Raw genomic sequence first — 15,118 nt, 5'->3', positions numbered from 1 at the left:
TTCCCTCTTTTTATAGGAATGCAATGCTTTTGTGAACTTTAACACTGCCTTTTAAGTGCAGTTTCAAAGGTAGTTTTGTAATATTTTATTAAGTCAGAGATGATAAGCTATGGGTACGGGTCTTTATCAATGTTTCCTTCTCTTGTCTTTAAATTCAACTCGAGACGAACAAGACCTGAGGTAGAAGCCGTAATAGAGCCGAGAGGCTGCTCTGAGTGAGCCTTTAGCTCTCACAAAAGGCAGCGACTGGTTCAGGACAGGGGTGAGATTTAACCGAAACGTCTGATCAGCTTTGTGGTTCTGTTATGTTTTGTTTTTCCTTGAGATGCTGAGAACTGGTGGGATTGTTTGAGAATCCAGGCAGTGAGTCAGGTGAACGTGAGCTGCCGTTTGAGATAATTGTGAGTAACCTCACATGAGTGCCTGCCTATGTCTAACATAGGAAAGGAACATCTCGTTTAATTATATTTAATTACCAGAGGAGCTGAACATCACTGCATACGTGCGTGCGTGCGTGTGTGCGTCTTTGAGTCTGTGGGTGCATGTATGTGCTTACATACAGATAGATGTAGAGGGGTGGTCATTCCTCACTTGCTATCTACCTGGGGTTGTTTGGTTTGGTTTTCTGAGACACAATCTTTCACTAGCCTGGAGATGGCTGGTCAGTGAGGCCAATATATCTACCCATCTCTGCCTCTCCACTGTAAGGATTACAAGCATATACCTGATGCCCAGCTTCTCCCTTGGCTTTGGAATTCAGGTATTCATGCTTGCATTGTAAACACTAAACAGGCTGAGTTGTCTGTCCAACCCCTTGAACTAATTTTAAAAACAATTCCTGTGATTCTTAGTTTTTTTTTTTTTTTTTTTTTTTGAAGAATGTCTTCAGGGGCTGGGCAAGGTAGTGCATGCCTTTAATCCCAGCATTCGGGAGGCAGAGGCAGGTAGATCTGAGTTCAAGGTCAGCCTGGTCTACAGATCGAATTGTAGGACATTGAATAACTACATAGACAGATCCAGTCTCAAAACAAAACAAACAAGAGATTTCAGGGTTGGAGAGATGACTCATTGGTTAAGAACACTGTCTCTTCTTCCAGTGGACTCAGGTTCTTATCCCAGCACCCACAGCCCCAGCACCCACAGCCCCAGCACCCACAGCCCCAGCACCCACAGCCCCAGCACCCACAACCCCAGCACCCACAGCCCCAGCACCCACAACCCCAGCACCCACATGGTGGTTCACAACCATCTGTAACTTCAGATCCAGGGGACCCAGTGCCTTCCTCTGGACTGTGAGGACACCAGGCACACAAGTGGTGCACAGACTAACATGCGGGCAGAACACCCAAATGAATACATTTAAAATGGTCTTTATAAGACAGAAGTTGAGGGGTCCTACTCATGGGTATCAGCCCACCAGTAGACAGCGGAAAACCATTCCTGGCACAGAGTAGGCACTCTGTAATTGGGAGGTTGTCAGATAGATGATTGTTGCATCAGGGTGGGGCTTGGTAGGGAGTAAAGTTCTCTTCAGTTCTGTTCTCTTTCCCCCTTCTGGTTCTCTTCCCTCCCTCCCTCCTCCTCCTCTTCCTTCTCTCTCTCTCTCTCTCTCTCTCTCTCTCAGTGTGTGTGTGTGTGTGTGTGTGTGTGTGTGTGTGTGTGTGTGTGTGTACACATCTTAACTAATCCTTCAGCTCAACTTCTTTTGTTTCCCAAAGATCCTAGGGAATACATGAGGAAGGGTTAGGGGTTGGCTTTGCCAGCTGCTTCCCTTGCACTGTGAGCCAAGATAAATTCTGGTGCTCACCATCAGAGGAGCAGGTTATCCCAAAGGGGCCCTGCCAGAGGTTTCTGTTGTTGTTGTTTGGGGGTGGGGATCTTTGTTTTGCTCTGGTTTTTGGTTTCTCTGTGTAGCCCTAGCTGTCCTGGAACTCACTGTGTAAACCATGCTGGTCTCGAACCCACAGAGATCCGATGTTTCTGCTTCCCGAATGCTGGGATTAAAGGTCACACCACCTCCACTGCCCTGCCGACACCTCACCCCCTGCTCCAGCTAATTTTAGTTTTAAAATTGAAAATAGATTAATTTTTGTCTCAAATAATAATTCTGATTATGGTTACTCCCTGATGCCTCCCAGTTCCTTCCTACCCCCCCTCATCTGGATCCACCCTGTTTCTGTCTCTCTTTGGAAAACAGCCTTCTAGGGGATAATAGTAAAATTGACTTGAATTAAGTTAAATTAGAAAGATAAGATAAAAACAAAACCTAGCACTTGGGAATTGGACAAAGGGATTTGATGGAGACATTCCTTTTAGGGCTGAGTGTTCCAAGGTCTCTGTGTAATTCCTGCCTGTGTTTGTCCCCATCTGCGGCAGGAAAAGTCTCTGACGATGGCCGATCAAAGGGTTAACCTATGAGCACATCAGAATGTCATCAGGAGTCATTTTATAGCTGCTTTTGGTTTTCTTGCTTTCTTTTTTGTTTATTTTTTTTTTTTTTTTAAATTTCTTGGGGGGATTTTGTGGTTGTTTTGATTTGTTTTAGAACAGTAGTATTTGGTTGTACCCTAAGGCCCTAGGATATCTACTCTCAGGTTCTTGATCACCTAAGCAGTACTGGGTATCACTTCTGGAGTGGAAATACCAGAGTCTTATTTATTTACTTTGTTCTCCCCACAGGCTACAATGGTAGCAAAAGGTGCAGCTCCCAGCTCAATGTAAATACAGATAGTTTGAAATGAGACTATTATGTAACCCATGGCTACATTCCAGGTACCATTGCAATCTGCTACCTGGAGAAGCTGAGGCAGGAGTATTGCTTTGGGTTCAAGGCTGGATTGAACAGGGTCCTTGTGATCACATATCTGCTGAAAAGTTGTCTTTGAACTGAGTTATCACTATTATTAGTAAAAAAGTACACTGTGAAAGAAATGCAGAACTGGCAGGAGGGCTCAAGAAATAAAGGCACTTGCCAGCAAGCCTAACAACATGAGTTTGATCCCAGGGACCCATGTGACAGAAAAGAGCTGACTCCCTCTGACCCCCTGCATGTACACCCACCCACTCACCGTCATACACACAAGACAAATAAGTGCAATAGAACAAAATAATTACATGAAAGTGTGTGTGAAACAATTGCTAAGTGTAAGAAGTAACATTTTATTAGAAACACTTATACGAAAATAATAGTTTTGTATTTTCCAACCAGTTTATGCATCTATCTGGTAGAATAGCATGTATTATTCTGTAACTGTGGATTTTTCTACCAGTGTCCCATTTCCTGAAATAACAACTCTAAGGCTTAATTTTATATGAATAAATGTCTAGGCTATAAGTTTGGGCTTGTTGCCTGACTAGCTCGTAACTTCATTTATTGCAGTCTGAGTGTCACGTGCATAGTGACCTCTCCTCAGTTTCGTGTGTCTGACTCTTTAGAGAATCTTTTCCCTCGCCTGACTCTATCTCAGAGTTCCTCTCTCTCTCTCTCTCTCTCTCTCTCTCTCTCTCTCTCTCTCTCTCTCTCTCTGCCCCCCTCTCTCAGAACTCCCACCTCCTATTTCCTGCCTAAGTTAATAGGCCAACAAGCTTTTTATTGACAGTGAAGCTTTCACATAGTACATAAGAGATGCTCTCTACAATTCTCCCTTATAGTACAATAAAAGGCTCTTTCTCTTTCAATAATAAAAACAGTTATGAAAACTACCAGGTAAGATTACATTCACAATGTCCAGTTCATATGTATTGGGCAACCTTGAGAAAATACATCCTCTTAGTAAGCTCAGAGCTCTGTACCTAAGCCAATTTCCATCATAACTTGCATTGCCAACCTTAAAAAAATTTCCTAAATCCTAAACAATGTAAACTTAGTTGTGAAACTATAAATATTTAGTCTTTTGCCTCACCAGCAACCTGAAAAGGAATATATATCACCTGACAGCATCCAAGACTCTATAGTCTTTTCTGTAAACATATAGATATTTCTATAAACGACAGAGAAAGTTGGCTGGCATTTATATAAATGTCATTTATAGAAAGAGCCCCAGAACTTCGCTGTATGTGGGGACATCACCTTCCGCCTTCTGGCCCAGGACATCCAACAGACTTTTCTGTCGGGATATGTTAGGAATTCTGCCATAGTTGTCTGGCATGAAGTACTACTGTCTCTGTCTTAACAAAGGTAGGCAACCCGTTGCTGCACCTCACTTGTCCAGCTCGGACAGCGTGCTGTCAGCAGTTGAACCAAGGTCAGTTTCTTGCTCAGTGGCCACTTGCCACATATGAAACAAACTCCATAGGAAGGGTCTGTGATGCCCACCATCTTCTTCTCTGAAGTAGGAAGGGATGCTGTCAGGACCAGACATTGTCAAAAAAGCCTTTTGTTAATAAAATATCATTAAATGCCATTTTCTGTGGATCTCTGAGGTTTTGTGAAGACTGTTGATCTATCTATAATATATTTAAGTAGGCAAACATTGCTTGTTTCTAGCTATTATCTGTTCAACTTTGAAATTATTTCAGTATGATACATTGGACTAGCATCTGACATGACCATGTGCTTGATTGTCTGACTACTAACTTGCATTTTTTAAATTATCCTGAACAGTTTGCAAAAGCAGCTTTCAAGGACTAGAACCTCACATTACATAGGTACAATACTTTAAAGAAGAGTTTATATATATATATATATATATATATATATATATATATATATATATATATATATATATATTTCTAAATCTGTATCAATATACAAAGTCAGTACCAATATAAAAATATTTGTCTTGTTGATATTCATTGATCTAAAAGTAGATCCAATAGTTTACCATTTTATTCTATTTTGCCTGTATACCCCCTTTTTTTAAAACTCCCCCCCTTTCCCTTAGGATAAAAAAGAAAGAAGGATAGAGGAAAGAAAAAGAAAGAAAAATCCTTGAGTCTAACTTCCTATACTTTTGTTTCCTCCCTGATCAAGACCATTAATGACTTGTAACCAACCCCCTTTATATGACGACAAAGTTCATTATCCACTGAGGACCAAATCCCATCTGCCCACCTCTTGGGAATGGGGCAATCACTATTAAAATTGTTCCCTCCTGGACTGGAGAGATGGCTTAGCAGTTAAGAGCACTGACTGCTCTTTCAGAGGTACTGAGTTCAATTCCCAGCATCCACATGGTGGCTCACAACCATTTGTAATGAGATCTGATGCCCTCTTCTGGTGTGTCTGAAGACAGCTACAGTGTACTCATGTACATAAAATAAATAAATAAATATTTAAAGTAATGTTTGGTATTTAAAAAAAAAAAAACACCTTGGCTTCCATCTCCAGCACCACATACAAGCATGAACTTAAAAAAGAAATTGTTCCCTCCTGTCTGGAGGAATTGTTTTCTTTTGGGGACCCAAAGCAAATTGGGACATTGGTTAATCTTAAGAAATCTAGCTGTGGACTGGAGAGATGGCTCAGAGGTTAAGAGCACTAACTGCTCTTCCAGAGGTCCTGAGTTCAATTTCCAGCAACCACATGATGACTCACAACAATCTGTAATGGGATCCCATGCCCTCTTCTGGTGTGTCTGAAGACAGCTACAGTGTACTCATATAAATAAAAATAAATAAATCATAAAAGAAAGCTAGCTGTACCAGTCTCTGTGTGTTGAGAAAGTACAGGCTTAAATGAAGTCCTGACCGGAACAGTCTAAGAGACTCGACCAATTGAGATCATCTGGGGTCAGCAGCTTTCTTTGAAGCTGTCCTGGAAGCAAGTTTTGATGAAACAGTTATAAAACAGTGTGAAGTCACATCAAGTAGGATGCCAGAACAAACATGTCTCAGCATCCTCCAGGATGAATCTTGTCAGGGCTACTTCAATTTCATCGGTGTCTGTAAACATATAAACTTTCACAGGTAATATGCATCTTTGCATTAACAAAAGTATAGAATGTGTGGTGTATATAATGAGCTAAAGATGCGCCTCTGCTCTCTGTTAGAGCAAGTAAGGCATCTATCTGCCTTTGTAAGTTAGTTTGGACTGTATAACTAAACTGTAAATTTTCTATCTGTACCATTTGAAAGAAAGGTATGGTAAGTCCTGAGGAACCTGTAGCCAACAAGATTTATTGTGCTTAGAGGAAGTTCAGGCTGGAGAGATTTTTATGTCTCAGCCAGTCTCAGAGCTGTTCCCATTTGGAGCGAACAGCAATTTGTTACCTGTTTCTTCCTTCTGGTTTCTTGGTTTCTTCCTTCCAGACACCAAAGAAGACAAGTGGCCCAGGTGACCCTGCCTCAGACAGCGTCAATGCTGATTCTTCAGAAAATCTACATCCAGAACAGCTAGCTAGTCCAGCATCACAGACAGCTCAGCTCTCGGTCTCTCCCTCATAGGTGCAGCCTAGATCTTCAGGGACTTCTCCCTGTCAAATCTGATCTTTATCCATTTGGAAGGGATTCACAGATTTTATTTCCTGTGGAAAAAATATACAGAATCTCTCCCCAATGTAACATATTTCCTTCCTTCCATTCTGGGGTTTAGGACATCCTTAATACAAACAAGCTGATTTAATTCAGCATTTTTTTTTTTACATACTCCAATGTCTCTCAGCAGCTGTGTATATCTCAACATTTAAAAACTTGAAGCCGATGAAGCATTATTTACTTCCTCTCACACATTCCAGCTCCCCTTCTGCTCTGTGAGCATTTCCTTTAAAGTCCTGTTAGATCTGTCCATAAGTACTTGATGGATAGGACGGTAAGATACATCTATAGCGCTCTTCTGGTCTTTTGGCCTCAACAGTAGAACCAAGATGAGGAAAGGAAGGTCATCCTTTGGAAAGTGTCGCAATAAGACACACACACTGTGCCACCGCTGTGGCTCTAAGGCCTACCACCTTCAGAAGTCGACCTGTGGCAGATGTGGCCACTCTGCCAAGTGCAAGAGGAAGTACAACCAGAGTGCCAAGGCTAAGAGAGAAAACACTACCAGGACTGGTCGCATGAGGCACCTAAAGATTATTGTGCTGGTTGGTTTTGTGTCAACTTGACACAAGCTGGAGTTATCACAGAGAAAGGAGCCTCAGTTGAGGAAATGCCTCCATGAGATCCAGCTGTAAGGCATTTTCTCAACTAGTGATCAAGGGGGAAGGGCCCAGCCCATTGTGGGAGGTGCCATCCCTCGGCTGGAAGACCTGGGTTCTATAAGAAAGCAGGCTGAGCAATCCAGGGGAAGCAAGCCAGTAAGTGACATCTCTCCATGGCCCCTGCATCAGCTCCTGCTTCCTGACCTGCTTGAGTTCCAGTCCTGACTTCCTCTGGTGATGAACAGCAATGTGGAAGTGTAAGCTGAATAAACCCTTTCCTCCTCAACTTGCTTCTTGGTCATGCTGCTTTGAGCAGGAATAGAAACCCTGACTAAGACAATCGTGTACCGCAGATTCAGACATGGATTCCGTGAAAATTGACACCTAAACCCAAGAGGGCAGCAGCTGTTGCAGCATACAGTTCATCTTGAGAACTTCAAGCTGTCAAAAAATAAATGTTCTGGTTTCAAAAAAGAGGTATATCTATAACGTACTTTATGCCATAATGTCTAAAAACCATTGTGTTCTAATGGATATATATGTGGAAGCATCCGCAGCTTCAGTCTGCAAAGGCATTTCCAAGGTAGCCACCATCTCTGTGTGACCTAGCTGACACCCTTTCCAGAACTTAAGGCAGAGCCCAACTGGAAATCTGAATATGTATCAATAGTTTGGCACCATGTGCATATATATAAGTTCTCCAAACTCTGCGAAATGAAACACATAGACTATTGTATGTCATTGCTCTAAGATGGCATCAAACATAATTTCAACTCTTAATCGATATATTGCGTCTTTATGGGTTGGCATTTTAATTCCTCGAGCTTTTGTGGACTTTTCTCAGCTGGAATTACCCATTTTTGCTGTTATTGTAAGTCTCAGATTGGATTCTTTTGAAGGTAAAGAATTCTCTTAACCTCTGTTCTACATCCTGCCCAGAATTTCAGTCCTCTCCTCTAAGACTGCTTTATTCTGATAGCTTTCTTAAAGAGGAATATAACATTTTAATCATTATCGTTTGTGTGCTGATAATAGAACAAAATCCTATGATGCATTGTGTCACTGCATTTTCCATCTTAACACAGAAAATGTTTTTCTTTTTAACCTCTAATTCAAACTAAATATTTTTTCCTAGGATTTTTTTATACCCAGTTTCTTTTCTCTTTTAATGTTTTCAAACTTAATACCTCACCGGTTCAGACTTTCGGGGTTGTTCAGTCCCACTGAAGCCCTGGGGAAAGGTTTTTCTAGCCCTTCTGTGTGTTTTCGGGCTCCTGAGGCCAGCATGTGTCTATACACTGCCTCTCTTAGTTCAGTCTAGCCGGCTGCTGTAGCCGGTTAGCCAAAAATCCGCCTGCTTCATGTTGGTCCCTTCCTTTGGACAGTCATAGACTTTCTTCTGTGTGGGCCCAAACTGGGCTGACTAGCTCTTTCTAGTGAGCTTTTTGACTGTTCTCTGGAACCGTGCTGGGCTTGGAAGAAGCCTCAGAATTTGGTCCAAGAAAGACTATGGTACAGTATTTTCTATCTGTTGGTAACTTCTTAGCTTTGGGTAGGGGGTGATAGTGGGTCATGGATTCTTCATTAAGTCAGAACAGACCTCCCTCCTGATTTACTTCCTTCTTCTCGACACTTCTGCTTCCTCTAAGGGTTTCTCACTCTCCAGTCTGTGGCTTACCAATGTGGCCAAACTGTCCAGCCAGCAATCCTCCAGGGAGCCTGTTGTATCTGCCTCCCAGGGCTGGGAATATGAGTGTGTGCCACCACTTCGGAGTGGCTCCTGCTTTGTTTCTATTATTTATTTTTATTAATATGTGTTCTGGAGACTAAACTTGGGTCCCCCTGTTTGTACACTAAGTTACCAACTAAACAATGCCCCCAGAGTACCATGTTGTATTCTTTTTCTTAGGTCTCCTTGCACACCCTTGGCTGTGCTGGAATTTCTCATTTACACCCAGCTGACCTTGAACTCTAGAGATCCACATACCTCTGCCCCCACAAGTGCTGGGATCTTAAGGCATACATGGTCATGACCTACTCCTCAGGTTATCTTTATCCAGCAAAGGGTGCTGAAGAAAAGTACAATGATTCCAGAAAGAACATAAGGGGGAAACCTTCTAGCACTTGCTATGGCTGGAAATTGACCCTCTTCAAAGGTACCTGTGACCTAAACTGGTGGTTGTAATGGGATGGGGCTGTCTCACAGCAGGGAGAAAGGATTAACTCCAACTTGAACCAAGATCAGTGTGAATGATGGTAAAACAGCAGGTGGAGCTCAGTGAATAAAAGATGACCAAGAGGGGGCTGGAGAGATAGATCACTGACTGTTCTTCCAGAGGTCCTGAGTTCAATTCCAGCAATGATATGGTGGCTCAATCCATCTGTAATGGGATCCTGTGCCCTCTTCTGATGTGTCTGAAGACAGCAACAGTGTACTCACATACATTAAATAAATAAATGGACAAACAAATAAATCTTTTTTAAGATGACCAGGGAAACATTGTAGGGAGAACAGCCGGAGTTAATTTTGGCTGACTTTTTGCTTGTGATTAATCATGAATGAGTTAGCTGACATCTGGCTTTGTTTTTAGTTAAGCCATATGTTATATCCTGCCAAGTTCTTCCCCTTATATATACATCCTTGAGAGACTGTCCAAGCCTGAAGGAAACCTTAGTCAAACATAGATACCGTGTACCACGAACTCATCACATAAGCATTTGTGGTCATTGTTTATCTTCCTGGAATTAGTCCTGCTTTCTCTTGCTTGGCTTTGAAAGACACTGAGAAAATCTCACCACTGACCTGGTATCCACCAGCAGCCCTCCCATGTCTTTCTTGTACCGTCTTTCTTCTGCCTATACTCATCCTCATCCCCCTAGTTTTGGTTCCCTCGTTGACTGTACTGGCTCCGACAGGATGGCACCCAAAGAGCAGGCTCGAATCCAGGGGGTGAAGGAGAAAAAGTGAGCACTTAAAAAAAAAAAAAAAAAAAAAAAAAAAAAAAAAGAGGAAGCTCAGAAAAAACTACTCCATGCCGAGTTTCTTGGGAGTAAAAGACATATGAAAACATAGTTAAGGGAGCTCAGAAAAAGTAAGGGAGCTCGTAAAAGGTAAAAGCAGAGAGAGAGAGAGAGAGAGACAGAGAGACAGAGAGACAGAGAGACAGAGAGACAGAGACAGAGAGACAGAGAGACAGAGACAGAGAAGAAACGGGAAATAGAAATGCCCAAATCCTTAATACGGTTCACTAAAGCAGGGCAGCAGCAATTACACAGTCTTTTAGATTTTGTAGAAAAGGTTTGTCCTTGGTTTCCTGAGGAAGGCGCAATAAATTCAGCAACCTGGAAGAAAGTTGAAGAAAGACTTCAAAACTGTTATGATGTGCACGGACTGACTGTTGTAACATCTTAGCTTAGGGCTGCAACCCACAGAACTCAATTAGACGATAGACCGCTGTAATAACAAGAGGTTTTTATTCCATGTACATGGAGCAAGCCCACCGGGAGAGTCAACCCCGAACTCAAAAAGAACACATCTTTTATACTTTTTTGTGGAGGGGGTGAACTACTATTTTACCATTGGTCAGCAGTATAATTTTCAGAAAGAGGAGAGGAAGAGGGAAGGAAAGGGGGGAGAAACTTTGGCAGTAATATTGTTGACAATTTACATTCCCCTTGGAAATCAGTACAGGGAGGAGTTGGGGAGCTGTTCCTAAAGCAGTCATTTTTGTTTTGTCTTAACTCAGCTTGGTCAGTATAGCTTGACCTGTCCACTAAAACTTTGTTTTTACATTTTCAGAACCTTGTTTATATATTTCAAAACTTTGAGGGGGTTTGTCCTTGTTTTGATTCTCAGAATTGGGTGATTAGGGCATGAGTTAACTATGACATGCATCAGGACCCTATCTAGGGCTTTCTAGAGGGCCAGGTGGTTATCAGTCAGTATATTCTATGTTTTTGTGTTTTTGTGGTTTTTTCTGAGAATTACTCTGGGCCATTGTTTTTTATTTGTCAGACACAGGCGGGATCTCATAGGCTGGGATGACTGGAAAGTCTCTGAGTCTGACTTTAACCATTTCTGTGTCTTTAGGGTCTCACATTCTAAGAATGGTCTCACATTCTAAGAAAAGTCTCAGAGCCTCCCAAAACCTTGTTTTTTACATCACTGACTAGGTAAAAGTTCCTGTAGATACTTTTAGTCTTTGGGCCGTGATTAGGGCTAGGAAAGAGAAGTGGGTTTCAGAGAAGCAGTATGGGGTCAGGGGAGATGAAGAAGAGAGAAAATGAATGTAAGCAGTTCCAGGAGTCAATGGGGGTGAACTGCCACAGTGGCCTGGGAAGCAATCCTCTGCGCACCCCATTCCAGGCCCTGCTGCCCCACACCCACTGATGGAGTGCTCGCCGACCCCCGGAAGGGGCAGATATGGCAGCAGTGGAACAGTGGGAGGGGAATGACGGGTGGAAGATCCTGCGTGGAGCAGGACACTGTGTCTGGAGCAGCCAAGCATCCTAGAATCTGACAGGCAGCCGGAGCTTGTTCCCATCCTCCCTGCTTGGGTGGCAGGAGCAACTCAGAACAAGGGAAACTCCGGCACAGGTGAGTTACAATCCAACCCAACAGGTCTAATTAAAAAATGTTTGTGGAAAATGTTTGAGATTGATAAATTCGAGGGATAAAGGTTAAAGGACCTTGTATGATGATGACTTCAAAATAAAAAATGCTTCAGATGAATGATGCTTAAAGTTGGTAAATGCAAGTTGTAAAAGTTGGAGGGTCTGAGAAGCTGTTTTAAGGTATATAAATGCAAGTTATAGAGATGTGAGCAATTAGTTTTTTAAAAATGCACAATGTTTCCTATTCCTCCCACAGGCTATTGTTATTTCTAAGTTCCGAATGTCAGCATTGCTCAGTGGAGCTCTGCTAAGCCACTGGAACATGGGCAGGTCCCAGTTCAGTCACAAGCTTAAGCGTTTAATTTCCCTTTGGAATACAGACTTAAAGGTGTTTCTCATCATGCTAAAGCGTCTCTGTTCAATCTGTGTATCCATAGCTGCAAACCTGTATTTTACCAAGTCTGTACTCCTATTAGACAACAGACACCTGTTAACTCCTTTTTCTTTCTTTTTTTTTTTTTTTAAATGTGTAGCCCAGGCTGGCCTCGAACTTATGATCCTCCTGCCTCTGCCTCCTTCAGCAAATCCTACTGGTGTGTGCCACCACAACCAGCAAACTCCTTTTTCTAAAATGTGGGTTTCAATTCGATGGTAAATACGAATGTACATCCTTTTATAAACTAAAGTTCACATAAGGTTCATGGAATCAAGAGTCCTAAGACTTGGACCTGCCTGCCACAAATCAAATGGACTCCAAATAAGTACACTTGCCTGTTCTGATCCAATCCAGCAGATGGCCCAAATATAAATTATATAAACTAACATATATCATAGAAGTTAGAAATTATATACATTGAAACATGTATATAAAATGTATGTTTTAGTCACATGTCATCAGAAGATGACCTGTCCTTAATAACTACATACATATTCACACATGCATGTATATATATATTATCTACATTAAATATAAATTATAAATCAAATATAAATTATACTAGTTAAATACAAATTGTATACATTGAATATAATTTGTATGTTAATATATTATATATAGTCAATATAACTAATGCACTAAATATTAATTATATACTTTTAAAAATTATATGCATTAAATAGTAATTATATATGTTAAAATATAAATTAAATTAGTTAAGTATATAAAATATGTTATATATTTATGAATATAAATTATATACATTGAGTATGATTTATATGTATTAATATATATGTTAACTATAAATCATATGCATTAAGTATCAATTGTATGGTTTAAATGAGAATTAGATACATTAAATATAAATCATATATGTAAAATATGAATTAAATGAATATTTAATTATTTAATTTAATTATTATAATTATATGTTATATAAGTTATAATATATAATATACATAATTTTTCATGTTCTCAAGGACAGGGAATTATGAAATGAGCACACGGAGCTCTAAAAAATCAGTTACAAAGAATAAAAAAAGGAGAGTTGTATGCTCCTCTACCACAAAATTTTACTTTGGATTTTTTGACCTTGGATGCCAAGGGACTCTCTACTGCTGAGTGTCTATGGCACCCTCTGCCAAATCGGCACGAGTCAGTAGGAGCGATCAGGAGCAGCAGGAATGCCAGGAGAATTTCTCTATTGTGCCTTTCTCAATGAAGTGAAGATCAGCAAAGACAAAGACTTGAGACCAAGAAGCGCTGCAGAGCTAGCTATGCAAGCCTCCATCATTGTCCACTGAGTTCTATTTATACTCCCTCCAAACATCACGTGGCCTCCCATGGATCTTGCCTCACCATGTGAGTCTGTCTGTCTTAGCAAAACTCCACTCTGCCAATCTGCCCAAGTCCCTAGAAACAGCAAGAAGCCACCAGAGCACCACCAGAAGTTTTGTGGTACATTTCTTCCTGTAAAGTCACAACAAGCAGAGCTTAGTAATGCAATGTAAAGTGAACACGTGTGATGTTAGAATCCTTTCACGTGTTTGCTTTATCGAAACATCATATGATATAACTGAGTTTCCAAAGAAATCAGAAGTTTCCACTTCACCCCACCTAAGTCTGTGAGCTGTTGTCCTTATCGATAAGTCTTTAGGTATGTGTTCATTTCCCAACTGGACTCATTATGCATAGGGAGGACAATGTTTTAGGATGGATCTTCTTAATACATAAACATTAAAAAATACATAAATAGTAAAAAATTATGTTGAAAAAATGTCTGATCTAATTGTGAAAGGAAGAATAAGATTTTGTCAATTATCATGAACAGACCCAGCAGAAATAATAATACCATATGCAAATGCTGAATTTACTTCATTGTGGGTAATTAATGGAGACTGACAAAGAATTTAGCAATTATTTGTAAGAAATTAACAAATGTCCCAAAAGCAAACAGCTATTTATAAAAAGAACTAATTGAATTATTCCTGGTATAGTAAAAGGGATATGAGTTTTTGAAGCTCCTACATTTTATACTGATGCAAATAAATACAATCCAACAGGTCAAGCAGCTATAGAAAGCAGATGATACAAAAAGCTGAACCCCCGCCCCCCATTTACATGGAGACAGCTCAACAAAGCAGCAGGAAAAGAACAGATTGCACTCAGACAGGCAGAGTGCAAAACCGTGGTGCTGAGATGGACATTGCGGAAGGACAGATGATCAGGACTGTTCACGAAGGATCATTGCGCTAATGGCTCTTCATAAGGACATTCAGACTGTTAAGATAGTTGTTTCTGTTGTAATAGTTTAACTGTGTATGGTTTTAGCTTAAACAGAAAGGGGGAAGATGTAGAGGAATTTTCATGAAGAAACATGGCTGCTCTGGTAAGGGATCACATCCAAAGACTTTCTAGGTCTACATGCTTAGGCTGGAATGCAGATATGCCCTTGAGTACAGTATGATCTGGCTGGAATACAGGCATATTCCTTATTATATAATAATATGCCTTTAGTGTACACCTTTAATCCCTAACAATGAAAGTAAGGTTAGTTAGTAGAAAGAAGCAGCCATGTTTGAACATGATATCTAATTTGAGGAGCAGACAGTTATGAATCAGAGAAAGATTTGAAAGAATGAGTCAGAGATGTCACACACCCAACTCATATGAGAAAAAAAGATAGGAAACACAGACTATTTAGGAGCAGTGGGGAGGGGTGGTGCAGTTCAGTGTGTGTGTGTGTGTGTGTGTGTGTGTGTATGTGTGTGTGTGTGAAATAGAGTCTTATTTTTTAAAAGATTTATTTATTTATATTATGTATATGAGTACACTGTTTCTGTCTTCAGACACTTCCAAAGAGGGCATCGGATCCCAATTACAGATGGTTGTGAGCCACCATGTAGTTGCTGGGAATTGAATTCAGGACCTCTGGCAGAGCAGTCAGTGCTCTTAACCACTGAGCCATCACTCCAGCCTCGTGTGTGAGTTT

At 40.8% G+C, this 15,118-nt stretch overlaps 1 protein-coding gene across 1 annotated transcript; it reads left to right on the top strand.

The window, feature by feature from the left end:
* Window positions 1-6,803: 6,803 nt before the first annotated feature.
* Window positions 6,804-7,457, top strand: LOC308435527 (large ribosomal subunit protein eL37-like; the record flags this gene model as incomplete). The annotated part of the gene is made up of 2 exons (XM_080936218.1): window positions 6,804-7,013; window positions 7,422-7,457. 2 exons carry the CDS (start codon window positions 6,804-6,806, stop codon window positions 7,455-7,457), a joined length of 246 nt encoding a protein of 81 aa, XP_080792344.1.
* Between the last annotated feature and the right edge of the window lie 7,661 nt (window positions 7,458-15,118).

The sequence above is a fragment of the Micromys minutus genome, assembly GCF_963924665.1.
Source record: "Micromys minutus genome assembly, chromosome: 23".
Classification (NCBI taxonomy): Eukaryota; Metazoa; Chordata; class Mammalia; order Rodentia; family Muridae; genus Micromys; species Micromys minutus.
The sequence above is the reverse complement of the archived record's forward strand: the minus strand, read 5'-3'. Positions and strand labels throughout refer to the sequence as shown.